This window comes from Ambystoma mexicanum, chromosome 6q (assembly GCF_040938575.1).
Source record: "Ambystoma mexicanum isolate Mex_15411 chromosome 6q, UKY_AmexF1_1, whole genome shotgun sequence".
NCBI classification, from domain to species: Eukaryota; Metazoa; Chordata; class Amphibia; order Caudata; family Ambystomatidae; genus Ambystoma; species Ambystoma mexicanum.
This window is the reverse complement of record NC_090937.1, coordinates 243,800,830-243,825,161: the sequence shown is the minus strand read 5'-3', so window position 1 is coordinate 243,825,161 and position 24,332 is coordinate 243,800,830. Positions and strand designations below refer to the sequence as shown.

General features: G+C 48.1%; 1 protein-coding gene across 4 annotated transcripts in view; it reads right to left on the bottom strand.

The window, feature by feature from the left end:
* PPP3CA (protein phosphatase 3 catalytic subunit alpha) overlaps positions 1-24,332 on the bottom strand; it is a 1,568,629-nt gene that overhangs the window by 313,396 nt on the left and 1,230,901 nt on the right. For all 4 annotated transcript variants that reach the window (XM_069630708.1, XM_069630707.1, XM_069630705.1 and 1 more), the window contains exon 10: positions 17,257-17,331. In XM_069630708.1, coding sequence (XP_069486809.1) covers positions 17,257-17,331 — 75 coding nt within the window. The remainder of the gene's footprint in view (positions 1-17,256; positions 17,332-24,332) is intronic.

Below are 24,332 nucleotides of genomic sequence, written 5' to 3'. Positions count from 1 at the left end.
CTAGTTAGCGCTGTTGCGAGAGGCGAATAAGGATGTGAAAGTAGGCGTCCTCGAGGGACAACAAGACATCTCCTTGCTGTAGCGCGGATAACACCTGCTGTAGTGTGACCATGCGCAACGTTTGCGCCTTTAAGAACTTGTTGAGCACCCTCAGATCTAATAAGGGCCTCCAACCCCCCCCCCCCCAAACTTGTGCAGAAACCTTTCCCTTACCAGGAAGTAGCAGGAGAAGACTCCTGTGCCTAGCTCGTCCCTGGGAACCTTCTCCACTACACCCTTCTGCAGCAGAGCTTGCACTTCCTGAAGCAAGATGTGTCGCAACCTCTCTGGGTTATGCGCGGGAGGAATGTTCGATGGATAGTCCAGAACTCCTGCGAGTGGCCCTGCTGGAGGAGGGATAGCACCCGACAAACCTTGACAGTCGTCCTCCCACTGGGGTGCTGAAGTGAGAGGACCTGGCCCTGGGCTGGTCATGCTGGTTTGCCAGACAGGCCCCTAGATTGGGAGGAGCCACAACGTCGGGGCATAGGCCCGTAAGACTGGGAACATTTCCTGTACTGGTCCCCTGATGAATATGGGGTCTTGTAAGAGGAGGAAGACTGGTACATGGTGCGGTTAACACGCGTATAGGCCCTTTTCCTGAATGTGAAAGGACTGCTGTAGTGTGCCCAAGGAACGAGCGGTTTCCGTGTCAGTTTATATGGACTGTAAGGCCTCGACCAACTTTTTCCCAAAAAGCACTGATCTGCCTAAGGGCATATCCACGACCCTGGACTGGACATCGGGTTGAAAATTTGAGGCCTTGAGCCAACCCTGCCTGCGTAGGACAGCTCAGTTTCCAAGCTGGGGAAAACCAGTATCAGCGATGTCCACAGAGACCGTAATGGCATGGTCTGATGCCAACTCGCCTTCATGGAAGTTGTCCAAGGCCTCTTGCTTCTTGTCCTGCGGCAGGAACTCGAACAAGGGACCCAACTTATACCACAGCTTGCGATCGTAACGTAAGAGTATGGCCATTGCATTAGCCACCCAGATAGTCATGGCTGCAGTGGTAAATCTTCTTACCAAAGGCGTCAAGGCGTTTGCTTTCCTTGTCTGGGGGCAGAGCAGTACGACGATGGGTTAGCCAAACTTTTTCTGGCAGCCACTGAGACAACAGAGTCTAGCGTTTGAGGCCTTGGGGTAGACTACCTGGAGTGAGGTTTGGTTGTCGATCATGACCTAGTCGCCGATTTCAAATACAACCCTTTTTTGACATTTAAGGCGAAGAGTGGTCACCAGGTTTTGACGTGGACTTCGAAGACGTCACCTCCCTGGTGCAATGGAAAGGGCCTTGGCTCTCCACCCCTGCCGACACCCCTTGGGCACTGACCTTTGGTGAAGAGGGGTCCTTGTGCGAGTATCTGGGCTCATCACCGGAGGTGTCTTTATGCCTTTATGCTTTGTCACAGACTGCCGACAGAGGGAACAGTCCACAGAGCTAGGACTGTCACTGCCAACGCCGGTCGTCGAGTAGATGTAAAAAAAGGTATATACTTTTCATGGAAAAGTTGTTAAAATGCAAATGTATTCAGTTGAAGAGATGATTTTTGAGGACTCCCTACACTGCGGTACAAAATCTGAAGATGGCTGACAGTGGAGGAGCTAAGGGAGGTGTTCCTATTGGCTGTGAGCAGTATGACCCAAAATTACTATGATCGAGCACAAAAGTGACAAAGTTTACCGTTTAAGTTTAAACTGATCAAACTGCTCTATGATTCCAAGGATTCCCAGCCTGACGACGCAGAATATTCACAGCATGTGAATCTATGAAAGATCCAATGCTGGAGAAGTGCTTTTGTACATTGACAAACAAGTATGCATTTTTTGTTTCTTTGTGTGGCAAAGACAATTATCAAATGTTTAAACAAATTGGGGTAGGAGTGGATAAGTGTGGCAACATTGCTCCAAATATACACATGGAAGCAAACATGCTTATTTTAATGTTAGAGCTCTCAAAACTGCTGAAAGTTCTGTCTAACATGTACATTAGGTCAGGTAAGAAATAACTGTGCCAGATTGGGAAAGTTCTAGGCGTTTAAACCTGCACTTTGCATAGATTTAATATGTAAATTCAGAATTTCTAATTATTTAAATCAAATAAACAATGCAATTAAAATATGATGCTGCAATATTTGTTGCTAGGTGGGATGCATGATGCACAGACCACAGAACTCGGAAAAGAATGTTTGAGCAAAAGCATCTTTGATGTTGAAGGGCGTGGCAGCCAGATTGACAAAGAAAGTAAGATTTCAAATATGCAAATCATAGAGAAGGAAAATGATGGATGTTGGCTATTGCATAAATAGTTTGTTTACTCTTACGGAAGACAATACGGCCTCCTAAAAAGAGAATCCCTGATGCAACAAAGAAAGATAAATAACTCCAGTCAAAAGAACATTGGTGATTGCAGGTCAAAGAATTACAACATTTCTTGTAGTTCATACTGTTGAAAACTTAATTGGCAAAGACAAAAAAGAAAATATAACAATTTAAAAAAAAAGCAACTACTCTTTGAACAGTTCTCAACGTAAAAGGTAGCACTACCAAATGAAACACGGTTGACAAAATGCGATACGTTGGATGTCCTTTACAAGAATGCTTTTTGGGAGAGCACAAACACTGTAACCCTACAAAGTACCATGATTTTGAAACCTTTCATCAAAAAGCTCAACCTCAGGGCAGCCCAGAAGCTTGCAACTTCCTTTAATTTGTGAGAAGTAGAATTTTAATGAAGAAAAATTAGTGGCACAACTGTTCGCTGGTATAACACGTATAGGTTACGGAAAATAAGGACTACGCTTCAAGTTCAAGTCAAAGGGCAAAAAGAAATAATTTTATGACAACTCAAGGGTAACTTCACAATTTTCAGAAAAACAAATTTTCTTTCACTTTTCAGATGTTGCCCTTGACCTGAAAAAAGGATTAAATAAATCAAGATCCTGAAATAAGTTTGACCTAGCAGTCTATGATGGTCACCACTCTATCGTATGAGAGCACTTTGGAAGATAAACACCCTCAAATGCAGCCTACAATGAATTACCAATGAAGGATTGTCATTGTCGATCACTTTCATGATGGCATCAAAAAGCACAATGAAGTAAATGCTTGATAACTCAATCAAATCCATTTTGTAGCACTTAATCCAGAGTGCAAAACAAACATGCCTAAACCTAAATAGAGCACACAAGCAAATGTGTATGTGCACTGAACTAGACTGAAATAACAATCATTGGCAAAGCCTACAGTTGTGCCTTTTGTGTAGGCATTGAGCTGCATTTTCCAGGCACTGTAATAATGATACTGCCTGTCCATAGGATGGAAAATGGTGCTAATACCTGGGCATATTATGGCAGTGTCATGAAGATGCCCAGTTAACGTCTATACAATAGCCAAACGACTTGGATTTGCCAATGCTTCATTTTAACAGGTATTCAGTGCAACAAACAGGTGCGAGGCACTCTTACTGTGTGTACTTGGTGAAAACAGATGTTTTACATCAGGAGTTGGGCTAATGCTGTAATTAAGTCATTACCCTTTTAGAAGGCTTTTTTTTCATAACATTTTATTGATTTTTGCAAGATATTAAATTTCATACAACAAAGCAGTGCATATCAGCATCAACAAAAAATAGTGTCTTTATAGGCTTTTGTGAGTTGGGGGTAAGAGAGATGGTGGGTTGATTCCTGGTTATGGCAGTTGGGTGGCTTAGTCTCGGGTGCTTGTGCGATTAAGTTCCGGAGTATTTGGGGGCCGATCAGGGGTCAGTAGAGGGGGCTGTATTGGAGCCATCTTGTAAGTGGGGGCCTCCTGGTGAGAGTTGGATTTTGGCCGCATAGTCCAAGAATGGGACCCATTTATTCAGAGTTCTATTTAGGGAGTCTAAGCTTATTGCTGTGATTTTTTCTGATACTGCTATCTCCCAACATTTGGCCCACCATAGAGCGATCGAGGGGCCGTTTTTGTCTTTCCGTAGACAGGCCAGTGCAATTTTCGGAGCTAGTAGTAGGTGGTTGCATAGGCGGGGGATATGACCTGAAATCGGGAATGCTCCGTCGCCGGTATCGCCCAGAAGGACGACTCCTGGGTCCCAAGGGATTGAGAGGCCGGAGATATCTTTGATGTGTTTCAGCACTTCCTTCCAGTATATCTCTGCCTTTGGGCAGGCCCACACTAAGTGAAAAAGAGATCCGGGGGCTTGGCAGCCACGCCAGCAAGTGGAGGGAATGTCCGGGTTGGCCTTATGGATTTGGGTGGTAGTGATATAGTATCTATAACACAGTTTATAGCCTCCTTCCTTATTCGTGACGCATTGAGAGCTTTTATGTAATCTGGCCCAGATTTTCTCCCAGTCTTCTACTGCTATTTCCCGGCCAATGTCCTTTTCCCATTCTGTCATATATCTTTCTTTTTTTGCTGGGTCAGATCTGTCTAGGAGCCGATATATAGTAGATATTCAGCCTTTGCTGGTTGGAGATGTCAAGGTGAGCTCCAACGCTGTTGGTTCTCGCAAGCATTTGTCCCGAGTTCCCCTGTGTGACATCCAGTGCCTTCTTTGAGAGTAACGGACTCTTTCCCGTTCCCCCACTCCGAATTTTATTTTGCAACTCTCGAAGGTGATGGGAGAGCCTTCTTCCAGAAAATCACCAGTTTCTGCCAGACCCCCAGCTACCCAGGCATGGAAGTCCCGTGGTGGGTTTCCTGGTGTGAATTCTGGGTTGTTCCAGATGGGGGACAAGGGCCCCAGGGTGCCTCGGATTCCCCATTTCCATGCTGCGGTTTTCCAGCATTGGGTCGTGACCGTCGTGGCAGATAAGGGCCCAGAGTTGGCTTGTGGTTTTAGCAATGGTAGGTGTGGAAGATCGTGTAGTGGGACCGGACACCAAGCCTCTTCGATTTGCCGCCATCTCGGGGGGTCTACTTCCTGCACCCAAGAGAAAGCGTGAGATAGCTGAGCCGCAAGTGAGTATCCGGCTAGATCGGGGCCTCCCAGGCCCCCTTGTGATTTTCCTTTCAGCATAATTCGCTTTTTGATCCGGGGCCTCTCCCCCTCCTCCCCCAGACGAATTCCATCATTTCCTTCTGGAGGGCCCGTATAGCAGAATGGATCTGTAGTGGTAGAGATGCACATTGATATAGCCATCTGGGTATCAGGTTTATTTTAACGGCGGAAATTCGGCCGAACCAAGAGATTTCTTGTTGCTTCCATCTTTTGAGGTCAGTCTGCAGAGCGCTGAGAAATTGTGGGATGTTATTAGAGTACAAACGCATTGGGTTTTTAGTGATCTTGGCTCCGAGATATTCTATGGCCTCCTTGGCCCAGGGAATTGGTGAGAGTGGTGCGAGCGCGGCCTCGTCCTGGTGGGAGAGGTTGATGGGTAATGCTGAGGATTTGGATAGATTGACCTTGAATCCCAATAATGCGCCAAACGCCTCAATCTCCCTCCACAGGGCCCCCAGGGAAGTTGAAAGGTTTGTCGCTGTTAAGAGCACATCATCGGCATAAAGTGCAATTTTATACTCGCGTTCCCCCACCTGAATTCCTTTTATGTCATTGTTTTGTCTGATTCTGGCCGCAAAGGGTTCCATGGAAAGATCGAAGACCAGGGGTGACAGTGGGCAGCCCTGTCCGGTGCCTCTTGTGATGTGGATGTGGTCGGACCTGGTGCCATTAATTCGGAGTTGCGTTGTGGGGATTTGGTAGTTGGCCATGACCCATATCGTGAAGTTAGGACCGAAGCTGAATCGTTGAAGGACCGCACGGATATATCCCCAATCCACCCGGTCAAAGGCTTTGTGGGCGTCTAGTGAGAATACTGCCATCTTTGTCTTTGATTTGTGGACGCACTCAATTAGGTTTATCGCTCATCGGATGTTGTCATGGGTCCCTCTACCAGCGACAAATCCTGTCTGTCTCGGTCGACTAAGCCTGGAAGGGTTGGTCCCAGTCTTCTGGCTAACACTTGGGCAAAAATCTTCTTGTCATTGTTCAGGAGCGATATGGGTCGGTAGGAGTCTGGCAGTTCTGGGTCTTTCCCGGGCTTGTGTAGCAGGATCGTGATTGATTCGGCCATGGACTTTTTGACAGATCTCGTGGATAGGAAGGAATTGAATAAGGCGGATAAATGTAGGGCCAGCACCCTGGCAAATCTTTTGTAGAAGTTTGCGGTCAGGCCATCTGGGCCTGGAGCGGAGGATTTGAGGGCTTTGATGGATTCGATGACCTCTTCGTCTCCTATGGGAGCCTCCAGATGTTCTAGGAGAGAGAGGTTGCGGGGTGGAAGCGCCCTCATGTATTCTGGTAGGTCTTCTAGATTCGATGGTTCGCTAGACATTATCGATGTATGGTATCTCAACAGTTCATTCATTTTATCAGTCTCGGAGTGGAGCAGTTTTCAGTTTTCCCCTCGTAGTTTGAGTATGTTGTTCCGACTGCGGATCGCCCTTCGCTTTTGAACTAATATCCTGTTTGCTTTGTTCCCTTTAGCGTAGTAGAACTGTTTTGTATACGCTAGGGATTTAGCTGTCCGGTCGGCGCAGTGCATTTCCAGGGTGGTCTTTGCCTTTCTCAGGGCCCGTTCGGTTTTTCTGGAGTATTGAACTTTTAGTTGTGATTCGTGGTGGGATGCTTCTTTTTCCAGCTTGGCCACAGCTATGTTTGAGATCCTTCGTTGTTCTGCTCCGGCCCCTATCATACGCTTCTGACCACCGCCTTCATTGTGTCCCAGATTATGTTGATGGGGGATGTTTGCGTGGTGTTTTCTTTAAAGTAGTTAGCTAATGCGTCATCCACTTCGGCTCTTATACTGATGTCTAGTAAGAGAGAATTATTTAGTTTCCAGTACCTTTGGGGGAGGGATTTCTGGCCTGAAATGGATAGATTCACAGAGACTGGAGAATGGTCGGAGATCATGCATGTGTGGATTTCTGTGTTGTTGACACATGGATAAAGGGTGCCGGAAATTAAAATCAAGCCGATTCTTGAATATCCCTTGTGAACGTTGGAGAAGTGTGTGTAGTCTCTTAAGGCGTCATTTTGTATTCTCAAGACGTCCACGGTCTACGTTTCTTTGAATAGGTTGAGTAAGGCCAGGGCCTGCGTGTAGTCTGTATTCGTGGGAGGAAACGTTTTATCTAGCGACGGGTTCAAATCTCCGCCTATGAATAGGTGGCCTTCCCGGAAGGCTAGGATGATTGGGAGGATTTCTCTGAGGAACCTGCTTTGGGAGGTATTGGGGCTGTAAATTGATACCAATGTGATGGGAAGTCCTTCGAAGAGGCCTTTGATTAGTAGGTAACGACCCTCTGGGTCTCTCCTTATTGTGATGTTGAGTAGTGGAATTTTGTCGCTGAGTAGAATTGCAACACCCCTTTTCTTTGAGCCAGAAGTGGAGAAGAAGGTCTGCTTATATCTCTTGAATTTTATGCGATGTTCATCCTCTGCAAGTAGATGCGTTTCTTGCAGTAGGACAATGTCTCCCGATAGGTGACCCAGGCGGTGTCCACCGATCTGCGTTTTCTTGGCGAGTTCATCCCCTGGATATTCCAGGATATGATTCTTAATTCGTTTGTATTAGCCATCTCTTACACTGTGGTGTTGTGTGTCTCATAAGGCTTACCCCGGGCCTATCCTGCGATGTTTTAATGAAATGTGGCTGATGTGCTGAGTTGTGGGACTGTTTTCGGTTGTTGTTGCATGCTGTGTTGAAGAGTCCTTGGGTGACTCTAGGTGTTCATGGTGGTGAAGGTATTCTTGTAAGTTTCATTCTTCTCTCTTTTCCCGACGTTTAACTGGTAGAAGGAACGTCTACCTACTGCCACTGGGGAACTAGTGGCACCAATGCGCTCGGTATGGCCAACTGGGCCGCCGAGAAGAAGCGCGTGGGCGCCCGCCGCAGGACGCGCCTCTGCAGGTACATATGAGTTGCTTGCGATAGCTCCAGAAGGGCCTCAGTTGGTCTTGGGTGGACACTGCGTGTAGGGTCCGCAGGCTCCTGGACCAGGGAGCTGCCGCCGCGCGCTCAACCCTTGTCGCCATCTTTTTTCGGAGGGCCCCTAAGTCTGCGCCGTCTGCTGGGTTTGGATCACGCCCCTCCTGGGGGGGGGGAGGGGGGGAGAGTCCCGGTGAAGTCGAACTGATTCTTCAGGTTCGGCGCTGGGGTCAGTATTGTTTATGCCCATGAGTTTCTCTGCCTCTTTCAACGACTATTTGTCTCTGTGCATCGTCCCATCTGAAAGAAAGCATAGAGCTGGACTCTAAGGGATCCCCGAGGGGGTGTGTGTTTTGGGTAGAGAGATGCAAGTAGCGGGTGGGAATAGTCATCAAATCCAACATGTCCACGGGTGGTCAACAGATGGTTAAATAGCCAAACATCTACAGGCTGCGTTGGTCCCTCCTCGTATGTCATCACTCCTATCTTCACTTCACAAGACAATAGTACCGGTTGTAGGCAAGTGTCACGCACCACCTAATTGTCATTACTACAAATTACCCTCAGGGAGAGTCAGGCACTCATACCTCCATGCTCTCACTCCTTCACAATTTGTTGAAAAGGTATGAGGTGACCAGGGTAGAAAACTGTTCTTTAGTTGCTGCCTAAAGCAGCCACAATTTAGAATGAACGACCCCTGGTATTCAAATCCTCCATTAAACACCGGATACTTACAGTCCTTTCTAGAACCATGCTCAAGTCACCAACCGCCATCTCTCCAGTTTCTAAGGCAAGCATGAGAAAAATAGCATTGGCATAGGTACAATGTTATGGCTGAGACACAGTTGTTGGGAGGAAGAGCCATAGACTTGAAATGCCATGAAGTTAATGGTTTGTTACTCTTTCGTCCATTAGGTTTCATGGAAAGGTAAGTTTTCACTGGGAAGGGTCAACAAATGTCTAGAGGTAAGTGTCACTTTGTTTCACAGAAAAACCTAAGCCAAAGAGTTTTGCACCACTTCTGAATTGGAAACAAAAGCAGGGTCCTGGCAGGGTCTCTCTTCAGTCCGTCATCCAGGATAAGGAACAAGTTACTTACCTGTAACTGTTGTTCTCCAGCATGGGTCTGGCATGGATTCACATGCTCATGAATATTCCCCGTCGTCAGGCTGGGAATCCTCGGTAAAGAAAAAATCAGTATCAGTTTCGTTTCTGATCTGTCTTTCGTAGTAGTAACCAATCACTGATCTCTGCGTCATACTGACCACAGCCAATGACTGCCCTCTACCTAAGCCCCGCCTCTGGCAGCCATCTTCAGATTTGGTAGCACGTGAAGTGGCAGTATGACCAAGTGAAGAGCCGCAGAGGGGTAGGCGGGAGGATTCGCATGTGAATCCATGCCAGACCCATGCTGGAGAACACACAGGTAAGTAACTTGTTCCTTCTCCAGCATGGGGTCTGGCATGGATTCACATGCTCATGAATAAAGAATACATAGCAGTACACACATGCACAGCCACGGGAGGTGGCAAAGGCTCAACATTAAGCATTACATCTAACTCAACATTAAGCAATTCTTACCTCCTCACCAGGCTCACCTTAGGCGAACAGATTGCGCAGAACTGCTTGGTTGACCCTGGACTCCTCCCTGGAATTCCGATCGACGCAGTAGAATTTCGTGAAGGTGTGAGTCGACCTCCACGCAGCAGCCCTGCAGATGTCCAGCAAGGGCACACCAGATAGGAACGCCGCGGTAGCTGCGATCGCTCTGGTGGAATGGGCTCTCAGACGGCCAAGCAGCGGTCGGTTTGCCAACCGATGACAGTACATGATACAGCCAGAGAGCCATCTGGAAATGGAGGCCTTTGAGAGAGGCTTCCCCTGATTGACAGGTCCAAAGTTCACAAAAAGTTGTGACGTCTTCCGAAAGCACTTTGTGCGGTCCACGTAAAACTTCAGCACTCTAGCCACATCCAGCGAGTGCAAAGTCCTTTCGGCTGGCGACGAAGGCGACGGGAAGAAAACAGGCAACACCAAGGGTTCGTTGAGGTGGAAGCCCGACGGTACCTTGGGCATGAAGGAGGGGTGCGTCCTGAGCACTACCCTCGTGTCGTGAAAAGTCAAGTACGGGGGCTTGCAGGAAAGGGCCTGGATCTCTCCCACTCTTCGTGCGGAGGTGATGGCCACAAGAAACGCTGTTTTCCACGACAAGAACTTCAACGGAGCCGAGTGCAGAGGCTCGAACAGAGGTCCCATGAGCTTGGTCAGCACCACGTTGAGCTCCCAAGCCGGGGCCGGAGCCTTCATCGGCGGGAACGATCTGAACAGTCCCTTCATTAATTCTTTCACCAGACGATGAGACCACAGAGACGTCCGCCCCATGGTTCTGGTGTATCGGGAGATCGCAGCAAGATGAATCTTGATTGACGCGTGCGCCAGTCCAGCCTTGGCCAGCGTCAGAAGGTACGACAGTACCTGGGGAGCCGTAATCCGTAGAGGGTTAATCTTATGTGCGTGGCACCAGACAGAGAACCTCTTCCATTTGTGTCCATAGCATTTAAGAGTTGAGGACGCCCTGGCCTTTGCAAGAACCTCTCTGCAGTCGGCCGGTATGTCGTATCCTCCAAACTCTAACGCTGCAGGAGCCAGGCCTGCAAGTTCAGCGACTTCGGGTCGTGATGGAGGATGGCGCCTCCTTCCCTGGAGAGAAGATCCGCGTCCACTGGCAGCTTGATTGACGGGGATGATGACAAGTCCAGAAGGTCCGGGAACCATATCTGCCTCGGCCACGCAGGTGCGACGAGGATCATCCTGCACCGTGACCTCTTGAGCTGGTTGATGAGCCGGATCAGCAATGGCGGGAACGCGTATAGAAACAGGCCCTCCCAGGGGAACGAGAAAGCATCGCCCATGCTCCTCGGCTGGGGAACCCTGCTGGCGAACCTCCGGCACTTGGAGTTCGTCGCCGTCGTGAACAGATCAATCTGGGGTGTGCCCCACCGTCGGAAGAGGCGGTCCACTAGATCCTGTCGTAGTTCCCACTCGTGGCACGAGCGCAGCTCTCTGCTGAGCGAGTCGGCGATGGTGTTTTTTATCCCTGCCAGATGAAACGGCACCAGAAACATCCCTTGGGCGACGGCCCAATGCCACAGATCCTGCGCCTCCTTGGACAGGGCTGGGGACCTAGTTCCGCCCTGCTTCCTGATGTAGAACATGGTGGTGGTGTTGTCAGTGAAGATCCTCACCACCTTGCCCTTGAGGGACGGAAGAAAGGACCTGAGGGCCCAAAACACTGCACGGAGCTCCAGGACGTTGATATGGAGGGACTTCTCCGTCGGCAGCCAAAGGCCCCTCGCGTGCAGATTTTCGGTGTGCGCTCCCCACCCTTCCAGGGAGGCATCCATGGTCACTGTCTTCTGGTGGCCGGGGGTCTGGAAGTCCATGCCCGCCATCAGATGCGCGCGGGTACCCCACCAGCGGATCGCTCGTCGGAAACTCTCGTCGAGTGTGATCCTCTCCTCGAAGCTGCCCGTCGTCTGGATCTAGCGCGCGTCCAGGAACTCCTGCAACGGGCGCATCCGGAGCCTGCACAGGCGGATGAGATAAATGCAAGAAGACATCATTCCGAGGAGGGACTTGATGGACCTCACTCTGGCCGCGTCCCCAACCAGCATCCGCTGCACCTTGCCCGAGATGGCCCTCGTCCTTTCCTCCGACGGAGAGGCCAGAAGCGACACTGTGTCGAGCTTCGCTCCCAGAAACAGTGCGTCTTGCGCGGGCACCAGGTGGGACTTGGCGTAGTTTATGGAGAATCCCAGGTCCGTGAGTAGTTGAGCGGTCCTTGCCGTGTGCTCCACGGTGAGCTCCTTCATCTTTGCTCGGATGAGCCAGTCGTCCAGGTATGGGTAGACGTGGATCCCCTCTCGGCGCAGCTGCGCCGCCACCGGTGCGAGGCACTTGGTGAACACCCTGGGTGCAGACCTCAATCCGAAGGGAAGGGCTCTGAACTGGTAGTGACGCCCTTGGACCACGAACCTGAGAAACTTTCAGTGTCCCTTTAGGATGGGAATATGGAAGTAGGCATCCTCCAAATCCAACGACAGGAAATCACCCTCCTCCAGTTGACCCAGGACGTGTTGGAGGGTGACCATCCGGAACTTCTGTGCCTTGATGAATTTGTTCAGTCGTCGTAGGTCCATGATGGGACGCCATCCTCCTGTCTTCTTCTTCACGAGGAAGTATCTTGAGTAAACTCCGGAGCCCCAAAGCCTCTTTGGGACGAGCTCGATTGGCGCCCTTCTTGAGCATCGCCTTTACCTCCAAGAGAAGTTGAGGGACGTGATGTTCTTTCCTGGCCACAGGGGGGACGCGCGGGCACCTCTTTAGAAACTCGAGCGCGTGACCCTGAGCTAGGGCGTCCAGCACCCAACGGTCGGTGGAGATGGACTCCCACACGCTGACGAAGCTTGCCAGCCGGCCTCCCACCGGGGTGCTTCGGTGGGGCCCGACCCCACGGCCGGTTCAGTCCTGCTTCGATGAGGCTTTGCCGCCTTGTCCTCCTTGGCGACGACGGTGGGGTCCGCCTGACTTGCCTCGTCCCCTGTAAGCTTCCTGTGACGACGAACGGGCCGCTTGACGGTAGGTGGAAAATCCGCCGCTGGAACCTTTGGAGGCACCCTGTTTGCCTCCGCTGCTCCGAAAGGGCGGCCGCCGTTGCTGGAGAACCCCAAGAGCCCGGGCCGTCTCCGTGTCCGCCTTGATGGCTTGAAGGGAATCGTCCACTGTTTTCCCAAACAGGTTGTTTCCGTCGAACGGCATGTCCAAGACTCTGGTCTGCACGTCCTGACGGAAGTCAGTAGCCTTGAGCCATCCACGCCGCCTAAGGCACACGCCGTTGCCCAACTGGCGAAATCCAGTGTCAGCGATGTCCGTCGCAATCGTAATGGCGTGGTCCGACACCACCTCTCCTTCCTGCAAGATCTCTAGGGCTTCCGCCCTCTTGTCGTCTGGTAGGAAGTCCAGCAGGGGGGACAGTTTGTACCACAACTCCCTGTCGTAGCGGGCTACGATAGCCAAGGCGTTGGCCGCCTTAATCGTCGTTGCCGCCGACGAGATGACTTTGCGTCCCATCGTGTCTAATTTCTTACCCTCGCCGTCCGGCGGGGAGGTAGACGTAGAGGCCGCGCCCCCCCGCTTTCTTCCTGGCCGCCGCGGAGACGACAGAGTCCGGGGTCTGCTGTGCCCGAAGGCACAAGGGGGCCGCGTCCGGGACCCGGTACTTCTTCTCGTACCGATCCCTTCTAGCCGGCGTCGTGGATGGGTTCTTGAGGAGGGCGAGGCCCTCATCCCAAATATCGTCCAGTAGAGGTACAGCGAGGACCGTCTTCCTCTTGGCCTCGCGCTGTTGATAAAGGAAACCTTCCTTCTTCTCTTCCGGGAAGAGCTGGAAAAGCTCGGATGCCCTGGCGATCATGGAGTGAAACGATCCAATCTCGTCGGGCGGGGAAGCCCGGGTGGGAGGTGACAACGGGAGATCCTCGTCGCAAACCTCGTCGTCTGTACCCGTCGCGGCCGTGTCAGTCCCCGTATCATCCCCACGTGTCGTGGACGGGGAGGAGGGCTGAACAGGGCGCGATGGCTGAAAAGGAGATGGAGGATGAATCCTTCTTCTCTTAGGGGGAGGGCTCCCAGAAGGGCCTGGCTCCGGGTCCTCCGTCAGGAGCGGTTCCTCCGTTGGTGGTAACGACAGTCTCGTCCTTATCTCCGAGCATAAGGACTGTATAGCCAACAAAACGGCCGCCAAGTTGTCTTGCGGCACTGGTTGAGGTGAGTCCGACGGGCGGTCAGGAGCCCCGTCGGCACTCTCGACGTTCTCGTCGTCTCCTACGTCGGGGTCCCTCCCGACGGGCTGGTTTTCTTCCATGCCAACGCCGTGGCTTAAGACTTCGATCAGCTCTTCCTCAGAGGTTGAGGCCGAATCCACGACGACCTCCTGCCCCCCCTTTTTCTTCTCCGTCGGAGGTTTCACGGGGGTCCTGTCGATGGGCATGAAAGAGGACTCCCTCCGCGGTGGCAGGGAGACTCTGGGCCCCGAGGTCGCCACCACTGGTGTAGCCTCCACAGGCTGAGCCAGGGCCGCCGCGAATGTCTCGATAGAGGCCTTGGCCGGATGGATTAAGGCTTTCACCACCTTAGGTGCACTCACCGCCTTCTCCTTGGGGGGAGGGTCACCGCCTCGCTCCCACTCCGATGGGGCCTTCGAGCTCGACCGGGGTCTCTCCAGGAGCTTCGCCGGGTGCTCGGCCTTCCTCTTACCCGAGCCAGAGCGTTGGCTCGTGGTTGATGGCGCCGGGGAGGATGCGCCCTGCCTGGCGCCCGTAGAGCCCGACCGTTCGGCGCTCCCGGTGCCAGCGGACTTGCGGTGCTTGGCCTTCTGTTGGACCCCTGTCGTAGGGGCGCCCTCAAAGGTCTTAGAAGACCGCTCAGACTTCTTCTCGCCTGACGGGCTCTTTCCTTCCAGCCAGTTGGCGAGACGTTGATGGCGGTCCTTCATGGTCCGCTCCGACATATTGCCGCAAAACGCACAGTCCTTCTCCACGTGAGTCTTGTCCTCATGTAGGCAGTAAAGACAAAGGGAGTGTTCGTCCTCAAAGACATTCTGAAGCTGGCATCCAGGGCAGACCCTGAACAGCTTTCCGGGCGTCGAGCTTCCTCCGAGATGGGCCTGAGAAACTTCTGGAGTCCTCCAAAAGCGTGGCTCGACGAAATCTTCACCCTTGAGGGGCATAGATGAATCTGACATGGGTCCCCGTTGATCGGATGACGAAACCGTGGAGCTTGAGGCTCTTTGACCGAAAGAGACATTTTTTTAGAAAAAACGTGAAAAATAGCACTAACGCTCGAGAGCAATAGCACGAGGATCCCAACACTTGAACGAGCGGTAAAAATCTGAAGATGGCTGCCAGAGGCGGGACTTAGGTAGAGGGCAGTCATTGGCTGTGGTCAGTATGACGCAGAGATCAGTGATTGGTTACTACTACGAAAGACAGATCAGAAACGAAACTGATACTGATTTTTTCTTTACCGAGGATTCCCAGCCTGACGACGGGGAATATTCATGAGCATGTGAATCCATGCCAGACCCCATGCTGGAGAAAAGTAAATCTCCTGAAGGTGTGGTGCACTGTCACTAGATTAAGGACCTTGGTAAATGTTGCCCATTGCCCAGTGCAGATCCAAAAGAAGACATTTTCAGTGCAAATAACCTTGCAATGTTCTTTCCTGATGGGCATGTGAAAGTAGACCCCAACAAATTCCCTTTCTAGAGACTCCAAGAAGTCCAGAATCTATACCATGTGGAAGGCATCCAGCAGAATGGAAGGAGAAATGGCAAGTCCAGATTGCCCCCTTCTTCATTGGGTGACCAGTAAGAGCAGGAAGATTCCACATCCTGTTTAGTATTCTAGAAGCTTCTCAATGGTATTAGGAGAGAAGTTGCTACATTTTTAGGAGAGGCTTGGGTGGCACCCTTTGGTGACATGGCAGAGCTTCCAGTGGTGTAAGCAGAAGCTTCAGAGTAAGCCTGAGTATGCTCAAGATCCACTTGTCTTTTCTGACCCCCCCCTGCCCCTGATGGCAATTAGGGCATGGCCAGATTACTTCTGGCAAGTAAAAAATGTTCACAAAAATAGGGAGTTCAGGAACCTTAGCCTGGTAGGGCATCAGACAGAAGCTTAGGCCTAGTCACCTCAAATGTTGGCGGCAGCTGGCAGGGTTGGCTTGGAGCAGAAACACATTTTGCAGACACACCGGAATTCAAATTGCCTGGGTACTTCGACTAAAAAGCTGCATGGGAGAGGAGAGGCAATGAAGCACAAGTCAAGGCAAAAATGGTGAAAGAGTAGCTAAATGGTTTGCAAATCTGAGTTGCACTGTTGCAAGATCTCTGCCATGCAGGGGGAAACACTACTTTCCCATTGACGTCAAGTGCAAAACCTTTCTCCTGCATGGCAGACTTTAATCAGTTACCATCAGATAGGCATGCTGCATTAAGGCCATTAACTCAGACAAAGTCTAAAAAGCTTAATGTCTTTTCAATGTAAGTATTGTTGTAACTCGTATAAATGTTCACCCCGGAGAACTGTCCACTGATCAATTCTGCCATTGATTGATTGGTTTAGTATGGGATTTGTAACTACCACTATTTTTTGGCACAGATTTAAAATGGATAGGTCTGGTCTTGAATTTGGACAAATTATTAAATTGATCTGGAAAAGCTGTGTACTACATGCTGAAGATGCTTTTAAACAGTCAAACTCAAAGTCCTTATGACAGTATAAACGCATGTAGGAAAACGTACATATGGTACAACCAGATTAGTTGAGAGCAGGCATATAAAACTGATTTTTGTAACCAGTCTTGGGCAGAAAACACTCAAAGAATAGCAATGTGATTCCAAGTAGTCTGTTATGTTAATTATGGGATGATGTTTCAATTGCAATTTTTTTGTAGAGTGACAACGCAATAGTAATTTAACGTTTTATCCAGTTTGTCTGTAATTGATACTTTGCAACTGCTCGTTTCTCTCCCAGACAGCATGTGCCCGTTTCCTGATTATTAGGAACCTCATAGCCATCTACACAAAGCAAAGCCAACTGATTTTAAATTAATTCATACTAGGGTTAGGTTTCTGTACTTATGTTTCCATGGTTTCTTGTAGGTAAAAAGGGTGGTTACCTCTCAGGTTTTAAAATAAATAGCATACCAATTTCCTTAAATGGGTTTGTCATAAGGGTCCTAACCAGTGAGATAGCTAAAATTGTTGAAGTACCAACTAAATCAATTATATGTGCTAGCTAGAGTATCCAAATCGCCACCAAGCATGACCTGTATTCCATCAGTGTAAATAAATTCGTATTTTTAAAGCAGAATGATTAATTGTTTTTGAAAATGTCACGCCAGTGAGCGTCCTAATGCATTAATGCAACTAAGCATGCCAAATGATTAAGTTTGATTTATGACCAGGAAGTACATCCTTAAGTGCATACGATTTTAAAACAGTATGTGTTAAAACCAAGCTACACAAACGATGTGTTGCCAGTTAATTCCTAGTACACTCTTAAAAGCCATGCACCAAGCTTATCTGTCAAACTGTAAGGTTTCGGTTTAAATTGCACACACTTGGTTAAGGCAGCATACACCAAAAGGAAGAAAAACAGCCTCAATATTCGTAAGACCTGCAAGAACCACAAAACACACACTTCAACAAACTTCTCAGTGATCTTACCATCAAACCCATCTTCCTCTGTCCCTAGTTCATCATCTGAGCAGATGTTCAGCACGTTTACAAGCATCTCCGTCACTGGGGAAGAAATAGGAGGAAGACATCTTATTTATTTTCAGTCAGACCCAACAATTCGATAATCATGCTTAGATTTCTTTTAACTTGAGAAAATCGTATTTGCATGTGCACGTTTTTGGTACATTTTAACAGTCATTGAAAAATCATTGTTTGTAAAACTTCTTAAACAGGTCAGATACATATCTAGTTCAAGCATATGTTTACTGCAGAAGAGCAATAACTCTAATGATTAGACATATTTTGGAAGAGATCCTTTGATGCTTAAAGGGGAAGGGCCTTTGGATGTGAGACTGAGAATTTAACAGTTAAGGACATACGAAAATGAAAATAGTTTAGAATTATAAACAGCAGAAAAAATTAGTTTTCAGCTAAATAGAAAATCTGGAATAGTCATTGACCTAAAAATAAATTAAAATAAAAATAGTCTAATGCCATCTGCTGTTAAAGCTAAACTCCAAACAATTCCCCCTTTCAATGTCAGGAGTATGGTTCCGTTCCCTAACCTAGCTGGGCTCTTTAAAAGGCTGGCTGCAGCCATGAAGTAATCCACTACGGACTGTACAAATTGGTCTGCAATCGGAATTCAAGTTGTCAAGGTTAGGAAGACTTCCACAGAGAAAGGACCTTTTCTTGAGCTGCCCTTTACCAGCTAGTAAAGAACCATGCCATGATTCACTGAAGAAAATATTTTGATATTCAACTCAACTGAATATACTGTCCTGCAGCTGTACTATTGTTGTGCCTTCAAATGTTGCAGACCTACAAAATGGATTGTTTTCTTATTTATTTAGTTCAGCAGTCTGACACTCTATGGTGGTTTGGTATGTGCCTCAAAAAAGTAAAATAAAGCAACAAAAAGAATATTGCATTTAAGAGCTGGATTTTAATATTAATTCCGGCTAAGCAATCAAGCCATTATTCGATTGTTTCTCACGATGGTTGCAGTGCTTGAATACCAAAGATGAATTGCATTACAAAAGAAAAAATGCATCAGGGTGGTGGAAAAGTAGAAAACTAGTAATAGTGCCTATAGCCTATTACTGTGACTTTCTGGTTCTTGAGGCCACAATTCTCCACCCTTAATCACAAACACAAGCAAAGTGCTCTACTGGAGCACATCAAGGGATTTCAAGATTCTAGATTGTCCATGTTTGTAAAGTTTTCAAGTAGGAAGGAGGTTTGAAAGACATCAGAAACTGCAGAACTTATTGTATCCCTTTGTTTCACTACTTTCCCATGCGTGTGAATTCCTTTCTTCAAAATTTGGAAAACTGATACTCCTACAAATGTGTAGTTCTGCTCTGGCCTACTTGTTGCCTTGAAGTTATGTGCAATACATTTATAATTAAAATGTTATTGAGCCAGTTTAAATTTAACAGGATCTGTTTAATGATTTGGAATTAAGACGCAATACCCTCATCACACACCTTTGTTTAAAATAAATAAATAAATCAAGATACTAAAAAATTAAGGTGGTCATTTCTGAAGATATGCTGGTATAGGATGCATAATAAACAAAAAACAAAATAAGCTATAGGTCAAACTTGGATATAATTGGAGTGTAGTTGGAGGGAACATGACCTGTTTATTATGCAGAGATGGCTCCATCAATATAGATATACCAGCTGCTCCTTAAAGCGTCAAGGACAAGGTGGACTTCCCAATTGTGGATCATGGAGCTCTTCGCTAGAGAGAGTCTGAATAAACTACCTTCAACTGGCACATATTGAGAAGTTCCAATACAGGAAATTCCTCAGTTAAACCACCTAGTTCAGAGAAACTGACCACCAACATATCCCTTTTCCTCATTGAAAACCTCCTTGACCTACTACATGGCATACTTGGTTCACCATTTGTCAAAGCAGAACGTGCTATTAAATCTAAGGCATTCATTAGCAGTGCCCGTTTCTGAAAGATATGGAAAAATCCAGGAATCTGATTTATATAATCGAGGCGAAACCATGCCGCTGTCTTTAAGCAAGAATATGCAGGACTACACATTTGTATTTTGAGGCAGGAGATGAGTGTAAAACAGAAAATTGCTGCACTGTTTCCAAACACTGGCAAGGATAGAAAAGGCTATCCTCGGAGCATGAACAGTGCACTATCCAACACTGCAATCAATGCCAGTTATATTATCTACCAGGACTTTCTTTTCAGACACTTTCACTACTGAGGAATCTGTGATTTTTCCTCTCATCAGCTTTTGGATCAAAAGTCCAATGTGGAGAGTTTTTCACAGAGAGTTTAATCATATGTCATTCAGGTAGTCCTTCTGTGTAACATGACATGCATAAATCAGGATGTCATCTGATTGCTCTGGCACATCGCTACAAATGCCCAGCTGCAATTCAGACTCTGCCCTACCAATCGGTTATACTTCCCACTGTGATCCTGCCGGCTCCAAGACAGCTTGAAACTAGATGGCTGAAGAATCCGAACACTAGCAATAAGAACAGCTGGAAGGAAATTGAGAGGTCCTACAAAAAGAACCCTGTGGAAGCAAAAAAACTACTTTAACACTCAAATACAGAACGCTGACAATGCCTCAGCTAAACTGTTTGAGATACTCAAATCCTTTGATGAGCCCGACTCCTTGAATCCGGCCTTTGATCCATCCCAAACAGAATGTGAAAACACTCAAGCTGCATTCAGCAAGAAGATCACTAAAGCCAGAGAAGTTATAGCTAGCACCAGACTTAACAAAATCAAGTACCAACAACCTCACATGAGTAAGTCATTACACCATCTTGACAAATTCTGCTTTCAAGAGATCCCGACTGCCGACTAGCTCAACACTCTGGCCTCAATGAAACCCTCATCATGCGCAGAAAATATTCTCAATCCTAAAACCATACTTGACAATACGGATACATTTGCACCATTGTTTACGAAAATGGTTAATGCCTCTTTCAGAGATCAAATGGTACCCAAGAATATAAAAAAGGTGACAATCACCCCACTAGTCAAAAAGCCTAACCTAGACCAACGGGAGCCAGGGAATCTAAGAACCATAACTAATCGCAACTTCATTCTAAAAAATAATGGACAAAATTGCTACTGCAAAATAGCAAGCATATGTTGAGACCAATGGTATATTACATCACCAGCAATCGGGCTTCCGTGCTGTCCAAAGCACTGAAACGGCGATGCTGGATTTGCAGACAAAAATACTGAGTATCATCGAAAGGGGCAATACTGGTCTGCTTATCCTGCTAGACCTTAGTGCCGCTTTCGACTTATTAGACAATCAACTTTTACAAGAAGCAGTAGAGAAAATCGCCAACTGCTCTAGGGAAGCCATACGATGGCTAACGTCTTTCTTGGCAGACCGAATCTCTAGAGTACACTGGGGTGATAAATTCTCTAGCAAGTCCAACATCTTCTGTGGTGTTCCCCAGGGAGCTAGTCTCTCCCCACTACTTTTCAACTTATACCTACGCCTTCTGTGTGAAGCCTTAGACAACAAACGCCTTATTACTAACTATGCTGACAACACGCATCTGGTAGCAGAACTGAGTGGAGACCACACAAAAGACAACAAAATGGTGAACAAACTTTACAATACCATAGAACAATGGATGGATCACAACTGGATGTGCTTGAATGGGGAAAAACTGAGCTTGTGGTTTTTGGGTTCAATCAAGCCAGGGCCAAACTACCATCCAGCTACGAGTCCTTCACGATAAAAAAGTCCCACATCCAAGTAGTGACTAGTGTCAAAACCCTGGGCATGACACTGGAGGCTTCCCTGAGGTCAGATGCTCAAGCCTCCTATGTGAGCAGAAATTGTGCTTACTAGAGATTACTATAAACCATCAGACCTGTACTTAACGAATCTAACTGTGCTACCATAGCCAGAGCGACCATACTTTCTAGACTGGACTATGGCAACACCCTATTATTGGGTGCAAGTAAACAATGTCTGACTAAATTCCAGCACATTCAGAATCATGCAATGCGTATAATCAAGCATAAGAAAAATTTTCACGACCCTCAGCCCTAAACCCACTGGCAAGCTCATTGGCCAGGTGGAATCAGGGCTCGGATCACTAATAAGGCCTGGCATCCACTTCTCAGGCCCTCTTGGGGCCAGTTCTGGCGACTTTGGTGCCAGGCTCATCAGTAAGGAAAGACATCTGCTTGAGGAACTACTTTATTTAAAGACACCACCTCAACCTATACTAATAGATGGAGAACCCGAATTTGAAGTCAAGGGCATCCTGGACTCCAAGTACTCTAGAGCCAAGTTGTACTATCTCGTCGACTGGAAGGGGTTTGGGCCTCAAGATAGATCCTGGGAACCCAGTGAGAACATCCATGCACCACGCCTGATCAAGAAGTTTCATCAGAACTTCTCAACTAAACCTGGTCCAGGCAGGAGGCACACCTTGGGAGGGGCCTTCATCAGTAAGGAAAGACATCTGCTTGAGGAACTACTTTATTTAGGCTTTCAGCCAACATGGAGGCATCCACATAGCTTGGTTCCTAGAACCAAGCTATGCGGTCTAGTGTTTTGGGTGTGGTGGCCTAGGGACTACTTTACCTGGACTACTTTACAGTGGCCATTTAAAACCACACCCGAACAAGACACTTTGCTTCTAGCAACGTGACGCTCACCGTGTCCAGCTTTCTCACGAGTCTGGTGAATTCCGGACCTGCAGAAAAACCAAGAACATTGTTAGCAGCAGAATCTTACCTGCATTCATCATCCTTCACTGCTCGCAGCTCCTGGGCAGCTCTGTTGGTGGAGTTCACCGCCCGGATCGAAGGACCTGAGAAAAGGAGAAAGACATCATTAAAAGAAGTAGTGGAGACATTACAACCACAAAGCGCTTAAAGACTTACTGGTTGGTTGCTTTTCGGCCGGCATAGCTCCGGAACTCATCTGCGCTGGGAACTCACTGCGACCTACTGAAAGAGAAAAGCACAGGTCAGTGAGGACAAGACATCGCTGCGCTACATAAAGCGCCTCCTTACCGCATCATAGCGCTATAGCGCGCCATCATCTCCCGGTGAGAACCAGCATATCCAGTTCTCCAAGCGGACACTCCGCGCTCCTAGGGAGATAAAACGAGAGACATTTACAACAGAGAAAAAGCATGCAAGAATTACGACGCCATCAATCACAATAAGACCTACCTGAAAGACACTACAAGGGCAGCAGTCAGTGAAGTAACTGGACCGCCCGCGCCCACAAAAGACAACGCGCCCCTGCCCAGAGAGCAGGACGGAGAGCCCACCGATTCCGACAACCAGGTGAGAAGAGAACCTGGAGGGGCTGGAAACACAAGGGAGGTGGGGGAAAACTTACCTTGGTCACCCAGTCCTAATCTAGTCTTCATTTCCAGGCGGAATCCCATCGACACGGAGATCACACCAGGGAATCATTGGGAAGGGCACCAACGACCAACTGGCTGGGTGGCGTCCACGTGGATACCAGGTGAGCGTAACAAAAATTTGACCATATCAGCAAGGCAAGGAAGGAACTACATTGGCTAAAAGTTGAAGACTGTGTAATGTTCAAACCAATGACGCTCACATACAAGTGTCTAAACAGTAAAGCACTGGCTTACCTTAAGGCTAAGATTGAGTGCTACATTCCAACCTGCTCCCTTAGATCTGAGGCCCAAGGGCTCATTACAACTAACCTCCACATGAAAGCAAATGGTTTGGGCAGAGCCTTTCCAAGCCGGGCCGCTCTCCACTGGAACAAACTGCGCCGAGCCCGAGAGTTGAATCTAACCTCCTCAGATTCAGAAAGCAATTGAAAACCTTTTAATTTAAATAAACCAAACAACCACGAGTAGTACCTGCGTCTACGTGTTCTTGACATGTCAAGCATCTTGTGCTCTGTTTTGTCTAGTCTATTATATGTAATTACTGTCATGTGGCAGCCCGATGCCTGCAGGCTTTCGTCACCTTACAAATAAATAAAAGAGTATTGATAAAGGGTGTCGTTTTCCTAGAACGATTGTTGACAAAAACAAAGGTGCACCCCTATTCTCAACAATGACCAATGTAATGTATCTAGAAGTACAGAAGCAACGTGTGTCAAATGTTTTCACAGTCTACAGTCCCTGCTACAGATATTTCCTCGCTTGCTGCTTTTCCTTTGGAGCTCCTCCTTCACACTGCAGCATTATCTACTGTCTCTCCCGCGAAGCAGGTCGCGAACTGTGTGCCAAGTGTTTCCACAGTCTGCAGTTCGTAGGCTGGGGGCCCAGGCACAGTGCTACGTCTACGTTCTCATTCACTGCCTTCAACACACTGGTGAGAGCTGCCGGCCGATACAGTCTACTAGAAGGCTCCTGCTCTGTGGTCCTGGAACGGGTGAAAGCAGGTGAGAAACAAGCGCCACCGCTACAGTGTATCTGCTTTAAAACAAGCTCTGGACGAACGCTGCATATGCGGCTTAGAGTAATGAAGTAGAGAGGAATTGAATCCTAGTGCACAGTGGCTTCTATTACCTTAAAACTTTTGGTTCTGTGGGAGCAAGCTATTTTTGAATGTAACGCAGACACACACTCTTGTCTGGACAACTGTATTGCTCGCCCAGAGTGCACGGACAGTCATTAATCACCAGCGCAATTGCAGAGCCAATACTTTGAACGCAGGTAGACGACGCAATGACTTACAACCACACGCACGCTTAGAAAATAATGAGCACTTACACGGCTATTTATTCAAAGCTTGGAAGCAACAAGTGATAACACAGAAAAGACAGAGAAATCAAAAGAAAATACATCACCGTGGGCGTAACTAAATCCCTTGTCTCGCCAGAAGCGGCTGGAAGACCCCAGTAACAGCCAGGCTGAGAGCACAACAGCCCACAGGTATGCCGGACAAAGGCGTCCCCCTTCCGACTGAGGTCTTTGTACTTGTCCCGTCTGACCATTGAGGGGTTCCGCATATATGCACTCCTCAAAAAGGGGTGGTAATTTCTCGAACCTTCTGGCAATGCACGTGCGCACTGATGGGTAACCGTTGGTTGCCAGCTG